We start from the raw sequence: 12,948 nt of genomic DNA, 5'->3' as shown, positions 1-12,948 counted from the left end.
TTAATAACTTTAATGTATTTTTCCTTATTTACAAAAATGCTAAAGATAGGGTTTTTTTTTTAATTTGGCAAAATGTATGTAACTCAGGTCTGTGGGACGTCTGGATAATAAGCTGCCATTGCAATCTGTTTCCATAAAAAACATATTTTGGTAGCTGACAACCACAGTCTGTAGTGATATAAATTATTTTGCAAAAATTAATATTTCAATTAACAGAGTGCATGTTTATGCAAGTTGCACCAAGACATGTTTCAGAGTTAGCTCTGCCAGTTTATTACAGTAATTTTGAAATTATACAGTATATTCAGTAGGCCTGAATAAATCATAATTCGACAAATTCTTGGTTACCATGGTAGAGTGCTTAAATTATTTCCTATTGTTCATTCTACCTATGTTTGCACACATAATTTAAGTGGAGTCCAACATTAACTTTCTGTATGCCGTAAATTATATTTAATGTTTTCCTATAATGTGAGATATATATATATATATATATACACACACACACACACACACACACACGCTTTTATTTAGAGGCAACCTTTACGCATACAACATGAACATTATGACCTGATAAAAATGGAAGCTTATAGAGTCATAAAATATTCTAAATTATCCTCATAGTTCATATTATAATTTTTTATATATAATATGTGGCGATATTTTATTTTGTTGGTTTATTTTTCACAGGTTCCGCTGGCAACATTTTATTCTGAAAGGCAGAGGCGGATGTACAGTGTTTGTGCTCTTGCTGTGACTTGACAGTGGGTTTATAAGCACCGCGCCGCAGCAGCCCCTCAGTTGGGTTTCAGCGCTCCGAGCACAATGTTCGAGCCCGGCCTGGTTTATGTCATCACAGGCGGCTGTGGCTTCTTGGGCAGACACCTGTTACGAGTCCTGCTGGAGAAAGAAGAGAGACTGACGGAGGTCCGAGTGTTTGACAAACACGTAGACACAAGTTTAATTAACCAAAGCACAGGTAAGAACAAACAAAATAAAAGCTTTTTATGACTTTCAGCAGCTTCTCTGAAAATTACTGCAAAACTGTGCTTCTCTGTAAAACCTGTTTTTGTTTTCTGGAGAAGTCTGTAGATCTTATTCATGTTTTCTTCTCGTGATTGATGTCATTTTGTCACTTCAGTCAGGTTTTGGTCCTGATCCGGGTTATGGTTTTACTTTGCCTCCTTTCTTTTCCCCATCTTTGATTTGTTAGTTGTTTTGTTTTTGTCACGTGTTTATTCTCTGTATTGTTGTGCTTTGCCTCTTTGTTACTTTTCATACTTTGGCCATATGGTTCCGTTCTTGTTTTGTTCAGTCAGTCTGTGTTTTTATCATTTTTATCATTCGTATCTGTTGTGCTTTAATGTCCGCTTTTGTTTCCACATAGTCTCTGTTTACTTAAAGTTTATTTCTTAGTCAGTTCCGGTTTAGTTTGGTCTTAGTTTATTTTCTTATTGTCGCCTGATCAGTTCCTATGTAGTTAGAGTTCCCATAGGATAAAAAAGCTTTTCAACCTACCATCCCTGGTTCTCAAGACCAGGCACCTAAGTGGCTCTACTCTTTTATTTTTAAAGATATTTCGATGTACCTTAATATACACTTGTAGAATTCCACCTTAGATTTGGAATCTATAATAGAAGATATACGTTACCGAGTTTTCATGTAGTCTTTCTTCTACATTTATTATCTGATGCTTCGCTTTTTCATTCTCGTGTTCATGCTCTGTTCAGGTTCTGTTCATAGTAATATTGTATTCTGCCCTCAATTTCTGTTTGCTCCTTGTTCTCTGTTTCATTAACACATTCCATTGGTTTATTTTCATTCCACGCCCCACACCTGCCCTCCTGTCTTTGATTCTTTCTAGTTTTGCACCTGTTCACGTGTCTTTGTCTCTTTCATCACTCCACTTTGTGTAGTCCTTCACTTTGTGTAGTCCTTCTTCACTATTTGCACCATGCACAATCTTTGTCCTCCAGCCATGCCCCCTTTCTAGATCATTCACCTGCACATGCACCTTAACACCTGCCTATTTAAACTCCTCCCAGCCACCACACGTCTGTCAGCTTGTTGTCTCAGTGCACATTCCAGCTCTTGTCTGTCCTGTTTGTGCCTTGCCATGTTTTTTGAAATCTGCTCTGTTTCTCTGACTGCGCCTTTTGCCTCAGCCCTGAAATCTGTTTGTTCATGCTTCTGAACCCTGCTTGACCATGGCTGTGTTTTTGCCTAGCCCTGTTTGTACCTATATATGTTCCGCTGACTGATAACCTGTGTACCACATCTAAGCCTGGAATAAAGACAGCGATTTCTTTTACACCTACGTCTGGTCTGGGAGTCTCCATTGAGGGTCCGCCCTCTTTAGGTGCCACCCTCACAGCCTGACAGCTGTTAGTCACCCCAGGGGCAATCCCAGATTTTAACAGTTGGGGAGGGCAGGGTGGGAGGAGTGTTATTTCATTTTAATTTAGTTTTATTTTCTGCCTGTTTACAATTGGCTGGAGGTTTGTTAAAGTGATGCTGGTCGGCTGGTGTTGCCGCTGCTGCCATTCAGCTTCTTTCAGCTTGGGGTGACGATGTGCTAAATGTGCACGAGCTTTTGTTGTGTTTCCGAAATGCTTGACCTTCATTGTGCATAGATTGCACATTGAATTGGTCATTTGACACACCTCCTTACCTGAGATTTTATAGAATCCAAAGTGAACCCAACATACTTGCTTTTAATGAAGATGGAGCAAGATGAATTTGTTGCTAATGAGCCAAGCTAATGCTAACATGGTGCAAACTGTTGTATGGAAGGGTAAAAAGCAATGGAAACTGAATCAAAACGGAGACATTACTTTAAAAAATCTTTTAGAAAGTTTTGAATTGATTGTGAATCATTCAGGACAAGAATTAGATTCTGACGCAAATGTCTTTCAAAATTTACAGTAAGGTTCAGCACTTGTCATTGGCCCCCTGCTGGTAGACGGTGGTTATGTCTGATTATTCCAGCTGTTGTCACATTTTTGTTTTATTTGATTGATACAGTTTTGAACTTTGTTCTATACATGTTAATCTATATTTTATATTTCAGTTCTTATTGCACTCTATTGGACTGTTTTTGTAATATTTTGTTTATTGGCCTTTAAATATTTTATTTGTGCTGCTTGTGTTATTTTAAATTTTATTTGTTGTTTTTTTTGTTGTTTTTCATATGTCACAGAGGTCCAAAACGAGTTGTGTTGAGCCTAAATTGTGCTTATCGCAGGAAAATGTTAAGATGCACAGGCGTGGAACTGTGGAACTTTTGGCATGTTTAAAATGAAACCTCACGGCTTAAGGTGAATCGAAAGGATTTTTTCATAAGTGACTTCTTTAATCGCTCACAGAAACCACCTGCAGATTACATGGAAACCTTAATTCCTCTAATCTGAGGCAGCTCACATGCTCTTCTGTTGTCACACTTTACTTTTCGCCAGAGAGAAGTAAATGAGTCTTGTAAAGCAATCTTGTAAGGAATTTCCTCGGCCGTAAATGACGTATCTTTTCCACGGTGGAAAAAGCCGTCAGTCTCTCTCAGATCGTGTTGCAGCGACAGTTTCTCCTCCTGAGGGATCAAACAACAACACAACGTTTCCACACAGCAGGTTTCAAAATCAGATGTTGACTGTGTGTTTATTCGTACTTTGTGCAAAAGGACTCGTTTGAAAATAATTGTCTGAACTGCAGCGACCAGACCTGAGTCCACGTTCAAAAGTCCGTCCGCATTTTATGATAAAAGAACTTTATCTCTTATCTCTAAACATGTCAAGGACAGCAGATCAGCGCGGCGTACATAAACCTAAAGCCTGGATTTTCAAGGACTTGAGTCTGGTTCTCTTTAATCTTGGATATATCGCCATGGAGATTTAAACCACAAACGTAACCTGCTGTTTACTGTCAAAACATACCACATTTTTTCATAAATGATCAAAAAACAGGAATAACATGAAACAAAGTGGCAGATATTTTGAACCCTACACTTAGATTAGCTAGAAATGACAGCGACAAGCAGTTTGGCATTTGTCGCTTGATGGGTGTTCCCGGGGCGTGGCCAGCTCGTGGTTAGTTGGTGTTAATGTGTGCAATGTTTAATAATAGATTAAAAACTAAAAACCTGACACTCACTGAGTTTTTCCGCCGTGCTAGACTGCTTAATGGATCCAAAGTCTGCGATTCCCAACATATTACATTCATACAGAAATACAGCTGTTTGAGTGTTTTCAGCAGTCGCTGTGTCACATTGCTGATTTGCATAAAACAGACCTTCTCTATTTTGATCCCGCCTAGCTAGTGGCATAGTGACCGCTTGCCTCTTGTGGCTACAAAGTGCCTACTCTGATTGAAAATGAACGGCAGCTCGTCGCTTTGCCTCTGTCTCTTGAAACTAATTCCGTAAAAATAGGCCCCAGTGACATAGGCAAATTTTTTCATTCAAGGTATGAAATTAGTTTTAATTTTTATTAACAATCTGAACATTCTGAATTTTTCACTTATACACATAAATGCCTGCTTGTATTCTCTCTAATACTGCTTGACCATGATCACAGGTAAACAAACACAAGAATAAGAAAAAAAAAAATGCACAAAATTCTGGAATCTCAAAAATGTTAAATTACTGAAAATTTTGAAGTCTATCAGATATACTTGCTCACATTTTGTAATTTTGCTTGTTTGTTCGCGATAAAGTTGGCAAATTTTTTAACAGAACAATTATTTACAGTGTTTCTTTCAAAACCAACATCAGTGTAATAAATTGCTTTTATTGTGAAGTAGATCTGGGTGATAAAACACAATGTCATATCACAATAAAATTCTGATCTGTGGCGCTGATAACGTTTGGACATTTATGCTCTATAGGGACAGATCTAAGCCTCTTACACAGCAGAAATAAAAGGGGAAAAAAACAAAAGGTTTTTAGCTGACACATCAAAGTACGCAAGCGTTTCCTACTACAAAGTAAAAGCTTAAAAAGAGAAAATGAGTGGAACCGACAAAGACACGAACGTGAACTCGTGTCATCCTCTAAAGTTAAGTTGTTGAAGGTTATCTAACTGAAAGTTCTAGTTTCACTCATCTACCGGTATAAGAGGTTGGTCATCATTGTGTCCCAAGGTTCTTGAAATGGACCAGTGTCTCCACCTGATGGACATTTAGCATTAATGCAGGTAGAATAGAATTTTGCCAAGAGCTCTAGTATAAAATAAAATAAAAACAGAGGTAAGAGAACACATTTCCACTGAAGTCATAGGCAAGTCAGAGTAGAAACGTACACCCCATCCTGACATTATATATATATATATATATATATATATATATATATATATATATATATATATATATATATATATATATATATATATATATATATATATATATATATAAATAAATAAATATATATTTGTGTAGCACTTTCTCCGCGAGCCTGAGGTGGATCTGCATGTTGAATTGGCACAGGTTTTCCTCACATGTGGTTCGTGTGAGTTTTGTGTGATCTGTGGGACAACGTTGCATGAGATTGTGATGTTTTCCTGTCTTTCTCTCAGACCGGACAAAGGTGCTGGTCATTCAGGGTGACATCACAGACTACAGCATTGTGTTGGAGGCGTGCCATGGGGCCGACGCCGTCATACACACAGCCAGCCTGGTGGACGTCTGGCACAGAGTCCCAGATTCACTCATAAACTCTGTTAACGTCACAGGTGAGACAGAAACCGTCAGGACTGAAAGAAAAATGGATCGAGATGAGGGTAAAGGATGTGGTGCAGCTGAATATTTTACTGTATGAAACCAAGAGTGCAGACAAAACCCACACCTGTTCTGCTCTGACCTCACATTGTACCAGTTTCCAAGGTTCATCTTCCCCAAGCACCAACCTCCGGTACTGAAAACAGAAGCTAACGCGGAAGAGGAAAATCTTGCAGTTCCTTGAATGGCTGCTTGAAGCTGGTTCTAAAAGCAAGACACTCCCCCATTGTTAAAATATTCAAATTTACAACACAAGTAAACATGTTTACAGCCAGGTACAAAAACGGTTTTGGTCTTAGTAGCTAGGTTCCTTCTTCACGACAACGCTACAGGTGAATATTTCTTTTTCTTCTTCTTTATATAGGCTAGTTTAAGTTGTAAAGTTATGAATACTTGTGGTCAGTTTGAGTGACAGCTCCCTTAGCAGTTCCTGCTACCTTACCTGAGTGGATTATTTGGCTTATCTAAGCATTTTATTACAAATATCTGAGATAATATGGCTGTACTGTTATTATAGTGGACCATTAAAGATGTCAGTGCTTTGGTATTTCCCTTGAGTAAAAGTTTAATATCATTTAATTTGTATATTAGCACCATTAAAAATTATGCATTCATTAAACACCTGAGCGACAGTTAGCCTTAGCTTCACTTGTGTGGTAACTGCAAGTTGAGGGCAGGTTCTGGCTTCATTTGTACCACTCTGGTCACGCTGGTGTTGTCCATGCTCCACCTCTTTACCCATTTATGGTTTCACCGGGAGTTAAGCGGAGTTACATACTGCAGAGATGTCGACATTTAGTCGCCCTATTTAAGCTTCAGAATTGCTCTTCAGAAAACCTATGGGGTCACATCAGGAATCTTGTACAGTGTGTATATTTATCTATATGTGGATATAGCTATATACAGTATCTTTATATCTATCGAGAAAGCTACATAGATATCTACTACTGTAAGCAACAGGTTGGTCATTGCCATGTCCCAAGGTTCTTGAAATGGAGCAAAATCTCCACCTGGTGGATATTTACCATTAATGCATGTACAGTAGAATTTCAGCAGGAAATTTAGCTCAGCAAGAGATTTAGCTGGAGATAAACTGTCATTCCCAAATCACTTGATGGTGTCACCATGAGCATCTCCTACTGGCTTGTTTTGTAATTTACAGCACGTACATCCGGTCTTCTCACTCGCCACTATGTAAAAGCAAAGTTTAAACAACTGGGGAGTTTAATGCGTTCGTCCTTCCACTGGAAACTGGCTTGATCTTCCTTCTCTCACCCTTCAGTGTCACATGAGGCTTTTTGTCTTTACCCAACAACAAAATTCAGACTATTGCAAATGTTTTCCAAACGTGTTTTGGCCTCAGTTTTTTCCCCAGAGCAAAGAAATGACTGCTTTCTTGCAGCACAAAATATCACTGACCTTGGAAAAACTGATACTGTTTTTCCACAATCTGACCGTGATGACAGAGGCAGAGTGTCGGTTAAAGTTCATTCATTCCATGTGTGCTGGAGGATCTGTGATGTTTGAGAGGAAACTAAGTGATCGCCGGCATCCTGTCGAGACAGAAATTAATAACAAGTCAATCTGTGCCAAAGATGTCCGTTCCCTGTATTAAAGGACAACTTCTGTATTTTTGTTCTAGTGCTTATTGAGACACGTAATGCAAACATGAAAGAAAAATACAGACCTAATCATCTGTATTGATCAATGCAACTCTGTACTTAACTGACTGTTTAAAAATGTATGGCAACATTTCAGTAATGAGCATCTGAAAAGTTTAGTTTGGTGACTGTTAAATTAAGGTTTAGGCTATATTTCCAATAACTTGCCACCCGGTGGCACTGTATAAGCAGTAACCGTACTCCATTCCTGTCATCTGTAAAAGATACCAATGTTTGAGTTGTAATTCCAACACAGGGCCAAATGGTGGTGCTATAAGCCCCAACCAGTCCCAGCAGAAGACTGCCCCTCCCAGAGCCTGGTTCTGCTGGAGGTTTCTTCCTGTTAAAAGGGAGTTTTTCCTTCCCACTGTCGCCAAGTGCTTGTTCATAGGGGGTCATTTTGACCGTTGGGGTTTTTTCATAATTATTGTATGGCTTTTGCCTTACAATCAATATAAAGCACCTTGGGGCAACTGTTTGTTGTGATTTGGCGCTATATAAATAAAATTGATTTGATAAGTGGCAACAGCACTCTTTGTATAAAGACCACAGGAGATGGAGGGATGTCTCTATCTTTGAAGATGTAAATAATTAGAAGAATTGCAGAGTTTCAGCCACATGGGGTGTGCAGCCAGTACATTCTGAATGCCAGTCCCAAGCCCGGATAAATGAGGGTTGTGTCAGGAAGGGCATCCGGCGTAAAACAAGCCAACCCAATTATGCAGACTCAGAATCGAATTCCCATTCCGGATCGGTCGCAGCCCAGGTTAACAACGTCCACCACCGGTGCTGTTGCCCAACAGGGTGCCGGTGGAAATTGGGCTACTGCTGGGCGAAGACGACGAAGAAGAGGAGGAAAACGTTGCCACGAACAGCGGGAGAAGAAGAAAACTAGAAGGGTGGAAATGAGAGTGGGGACTTTGAATGTTGGTAGTATGACTGGTAAAGGGAGAGAGCTGGCTGATATGATGGAGAGGAGAAAGGTAGACATTGTGTGTGCAAGAGACCAAGTGGAAGGGAAGTAAGAGCAGGAGCATCGACGGTGGGTACAAGTTGTTGTACCATGGTGAGGACAGGAAGAGAAATGGTGTTGGGGTCATTTTAAAGGAAGAGTATGTTAAAAATGTGTTGGAGGTTAAGCGAGTGTCTGACAGGGTGATGAGTGTGAAGTTGGAAATTGAAGGGGTGATGATGAATATCAGTGCATATGCCCCACAGGTAGGTTGTGAGATGGAGAAAGATTTCTGGAGTGTGTTAGATGAGGTGGTGGAGAGTGTGCCCAAGCATGAAAGAGTGGTGATAGGAGCAGACTTCAATGGGCATGTTGGTGAAGGGAACAGAGGTGATGAGGAAGTAATGGGTAGATATGGTTTCAAGGATAGGAATGGGGAAGGACAGATGGTAGTTGATTTTGCAAAAAGGATGGAAATGGCTGTGGTTAATACCTACTTTAAGAAAAGGGAGGAGCACAGGGTAACATAAGAGTGGAGGAAGGTGCACACAGGTGGACTACCATCTTTATAGGAGATGCAAGCTAAAAGAAATGACAGACTGTAAGGTGGTAGCAGGAGAGAGTGTCACTAGACAGCATAGGATGGTTGTTTGTAGGATGACTTTAGAGATAAAGAAGAAGAAGAGAGTGAGAGCTCAACAAAGGATCAGATGGTGGAAGCTGAAGGAGGAAGACTGTGTGAAATTTAGCGAGCAGGTGAGAGAAGCACTAGTTGGAGGGGAAGCAATTTTGGACAACTGGAAAAGTACTGCAGATGTGGTGAGGGAGACAGCTAGGGCAGTACTGGGTATGACATCTGGACAGTGGAAGGAAGACAAGGAGACTTGGTGGTGGAATGAAGAGGTCCAGGAAAGCATAAGGAGAAAGAGGTTGGCGAAAAAGTTTTGGGATAGTTGGAGAGATGAAGAAAGTAGACAGGAGTACAAGGAGATGCGGCGTAAGGCGAGAAGAGAAGTGGCAAAGGAAAAGGCATATTGCGAGCTGTACAAGAAGTTGAATAGTAAGGAAGGAGAGAAGGACTTGTACCGACTGGCCAGACAAAGGGACAGAGCTGGAAAGGATGTGCAGCAGGTTAGGGTGGTAAAAGATGCACATGATGATGTGCTGACAAGTGAGGAGTGTGTGCTGAGAAGGTGGAGGGAATATTTTGAAGAGTTGATGAATAAAGAAAATGAGCGAGAGAAAAGGCTGGATGATGTGGTGAGAGTAAATCAGGAAGTAAGAGATTAGCAAGGAAGAAGTGAGGACTGCTATGAAGAGGATGAAGAGTGGAAAGGCAGTTGGTCCAGATGACATTCCAATGGAGGCATGGAAATGTCTAGGAGAGATGGCAGTAGAGTTTCTAACCAGATTGTTTAATAAAATCTTGGAAAGTGAGAGGATGCCTGAGGAGTGGAGACGAAGTGTGCTGGTTCCTATTTTCAAGAACAAGGGTGATGTGCAGAGCTGCAGTAACTACAGAGGCATAAAGCTGATCAGCCACAGCATGAAGTTATGGGAAAGAGTAGTAGAAGCTAGGCTTAGAAAACAGGTGAAGATCTGTGAGCAGCAATATGGTTTCATGCCGAGAGAGCACTACAGATGCAATGTTTGCTCTGATAATACTGTTGGAAAAGTACAGAGAAGGACAGAGTTACATTGTGTGTTTGTGGACTTAGAAAAAGCTTATGATAGGGTGCCAAGAGAAGAGTTGTGGCGTTGTATGAGGAAGTCTGGAGTGGCAGAGAAGTATGTTAGGGTAGTGCAGGACATGTACAAGAATAGTGTGACAGCAGTGAGATGTGCAGTCGGAATGACACTCATTCAAGGTGGAGGTGGGATTACACCAAGGATCAGCTCTGAGTCCTTTCTTGTTTGCAGTGGTGATGGACAGGTTGACAAATGAGATCAGACAGGAGTCCCCATGGACTATGATGTTTGCAGATGACATTGTGATCTGTAGTGAGAGTAGAGAGCAAGTTGAGACTATTCTGGAGAAGTGGAGATATGCTTTGGAGAGAAGGGAAATGAAAGTCAGTAGAAGCAAGACTGAGTACATGTGTGTGAATGAGAGGGAGCCCAGTGGAATAGTGCAGTTACAAGGAGTAGAAGTGGAGAAAGTAGATGAGTTTAAATATTTGGGGTCAACTGTTCAAAGTAATGGAGAGTGTGGTAGAGAGGTGAAGAAGAGAGTGCAGGCAGGGTGGAGTGGGTGGAGAAAGGTGGCAGGAGTGATTTGTGACCGAAGAATATCAGCAAGAGTGAAGGGGAAAGTTTACAAAACAGTAGTGAGACCAGCTATGTTGTATGGTTTAGAGACAGTGGCACTAACAAAAAGACAGGAGGCAGAGCTGAAGATGTTGAGATTCTCTTTGGGAGTGACAAGAATGGACAAGATTAGGAATGAACATATCAGAGGGACAGCTCAGGTGGGACAGTTTGGAGACAGTCCCAGGGACCCAGGGTATATAGGGAGAAGGATGCTGAGGATGGAGCCACCAGGCAGGAGGAGAAGAGGGAGACCAAAGAGAAGATTCATGGATGTACTGAGAGAGGACATGCAGGTGGTTGGTGTGACAGAGGAAGATACAGAGGACAGGGTGAGATGGAAACGATTGATCTGCTGTGGCGACCCCTAACGGGAACAGCCAAAAGACAAAGAAGCAGAATTTTGTCTAGTCAGTATAAACAAGTGTGTTAAATATTACAGCAGCAATTTTAAGTTGTCGCTGCGTTCACACGTCAGTATGAAAGATTCCTGAACCCAGTGTACTCGATCACAACCAGCGCTGAAATGACTGAGTGGAGATCGCACTGACCAGACATGGCAGAGCCTCCTTAAATTTCAGTTTTTTTTAACTAATTTTTAGCTCCATAGAAATTTCCTATGGACCATATTTATTGCCAAGCAAACTATTTGCTTCATGGATTCAAACCCAGAGTGACGCTCTTATGGTTGCCTCGATCTCTATGTAACAGCATTTGCATGAATACATTTTAGAAGACAGCTCCAGAACCCATAACTCAATTTTCATCAAACATGGCAGGGCAGGTTCATTGAGTGCACAAATGGGGGGGTGAGTTGATGTTGGTTAGGACCGGTCAATGGTTAAAGTCAACATTCTGGTCCTGTGGTAATAAATAAAATATATAGGGGAAACCAGGACACGGTGAATCATGGGGCACAGGGAATCAGTAGCAATATCTGCAAAACTACATATAAATTTGCAGCAGTTATGCCATATTTTTATGCATAAAAGACAACCCCTTTATAAATGAGTGTTTTGTTTTGGATACATTAAGGGTAAAGTCAGTTTTTTCCTGTCTAAAGTAACTTTTGTGGATGTCAGTGTCTCTGTATTTCTCAACAGAGGAAAGGTGTCCCAAAAAATTATTAGACTACCCCATCCAACTGATGAGTATGTGTTATGTCTTCTCCACACTATCAGCAATTTGATAACATGACTCGTGTGTGTCACATGCACCCGGGGCACAGTGACTCAGTCGAGAAAGTGATTTACTAAGCCCCACTATCAAGTGGATGATAAATATTACTTGAGGCGTTTACATTTACTTTTCCATTAATTATTTCTATAATTTCTGTATATAAACAACTGTTTTCACGTTTGAACAGAAATTATGGCAGTTGTATTTATAATAGTTTCTAGAGCAGTGGCTGCCCAGCTACAACACCATATGTCCCACCATGAGCTCTTTGAACCTCTCCAATCTGCTTTCAGGCCCCATCATAGTACTGAAACCGCCCTCATCAAAATCACAAATGACCTCCTGATTGCTGCAGATAATGGCCTTGTCGCCATCCTCATCCTCCTAGACCTCTCCGCTGCCTTCGATATCATTTCCCATTCCATTCTCCTTGCTCGTCTCTCTGAGCTCATCGGCCTTACTGGCACTGCACTCTCCTGGTTCCAGTCCTACCTCTCTAATCGAAAACAATACATCACTTTGCAAGGTTTCAGCTCTACCATAGCAGCCAACCGCCATCTGTCCTTGGCCCCCTTGTCGTTACCATCTACTTGCTCGCCCTTGGTCAAATCATCCCCAACCATGGACTTAGTTTTCACTGTTATGCTGATGACACTCAATTGTATATCAACACCAAGCCCTTCTCACAACTCCCACCAATACAACTCAATAACTGTCTGCAGGATATCAAAATTTGGATGACCACCAACCTATTGAAATGTAACACCAACAACACAGAGTTCATGGTGGTGGCCCCAGCACCACTGCTAAAGAAGGTTGGAGACCTCACCCTGGCCATTGATGGCTGCACCACCTCTCCAACATCTGAAGTGCAGAACCTGGGTGTCATTCTGGACTCAATACTCTCATTCAGTTCCCATATCAAGAGCATCACCAAATCTACCTTCTTCCTCCGTCTGCGCAACATTTCAAGACTCCGGCCGTCACTTACCAACTCAGTCACCGAAACACTTAATCATGCCTTCATCACCTCCTGTCTGGACTACTGCAATAACGTCCTGTCTGGGTTGCCTAACAAGGCCCTAG

General features: G+C 41.1%; 1 protein-coding gene across 1 annotated transcript in view; it reads left to right on the top strand.

Annotated features, from left to right (window-relative positions):
* Positions 1 to 815: 815 nt before the first annotated feature.
* Positions 816 to 12,948, top strand: part of hsd3b7 (hydroxy-delta-5-steroid dehydrogenase, 3 beta- and steroid delta-isomerase) — a 32,084-nt gene continuing 19,951 nt past the window's right edge. Inside the window, exons 1-2 of the mRNA XM_034191323.1 lie at positions 816 to 979; positions 5,562 to 5,717. Coding sequence (XP_034047214.1) covers positions 826 to 979; positions 5,562 to 5,717 — 310 coding nt within the window. The 5' untranslated portion in view covers positions 816 to 825. The remainder of the gene's footprint in view (positions 980 to 5,561; positions 5,718 to 12,948) is intronic.

Source organism: Thalassophryne amazonica, chromosome 16 (genome assembly GCF_902500255.1).
Source record: "Thalassophryne amazonica chromosome 16, fThaAma1.1, whole genome shotgun sequence".
NCBI classification, from domain to species: domain Eukaryota; kingdom Metazoa; phylum Chordata; class Actinopteri; order Batrachoidiformes; family Batrachoididae; genus Thalassophryne; species Thalassophryne amazonica.
Note: the sequence above shows the minus strand (reverse complement) of the source record. Positions and strands in the feature narration are given on the sequence as shown.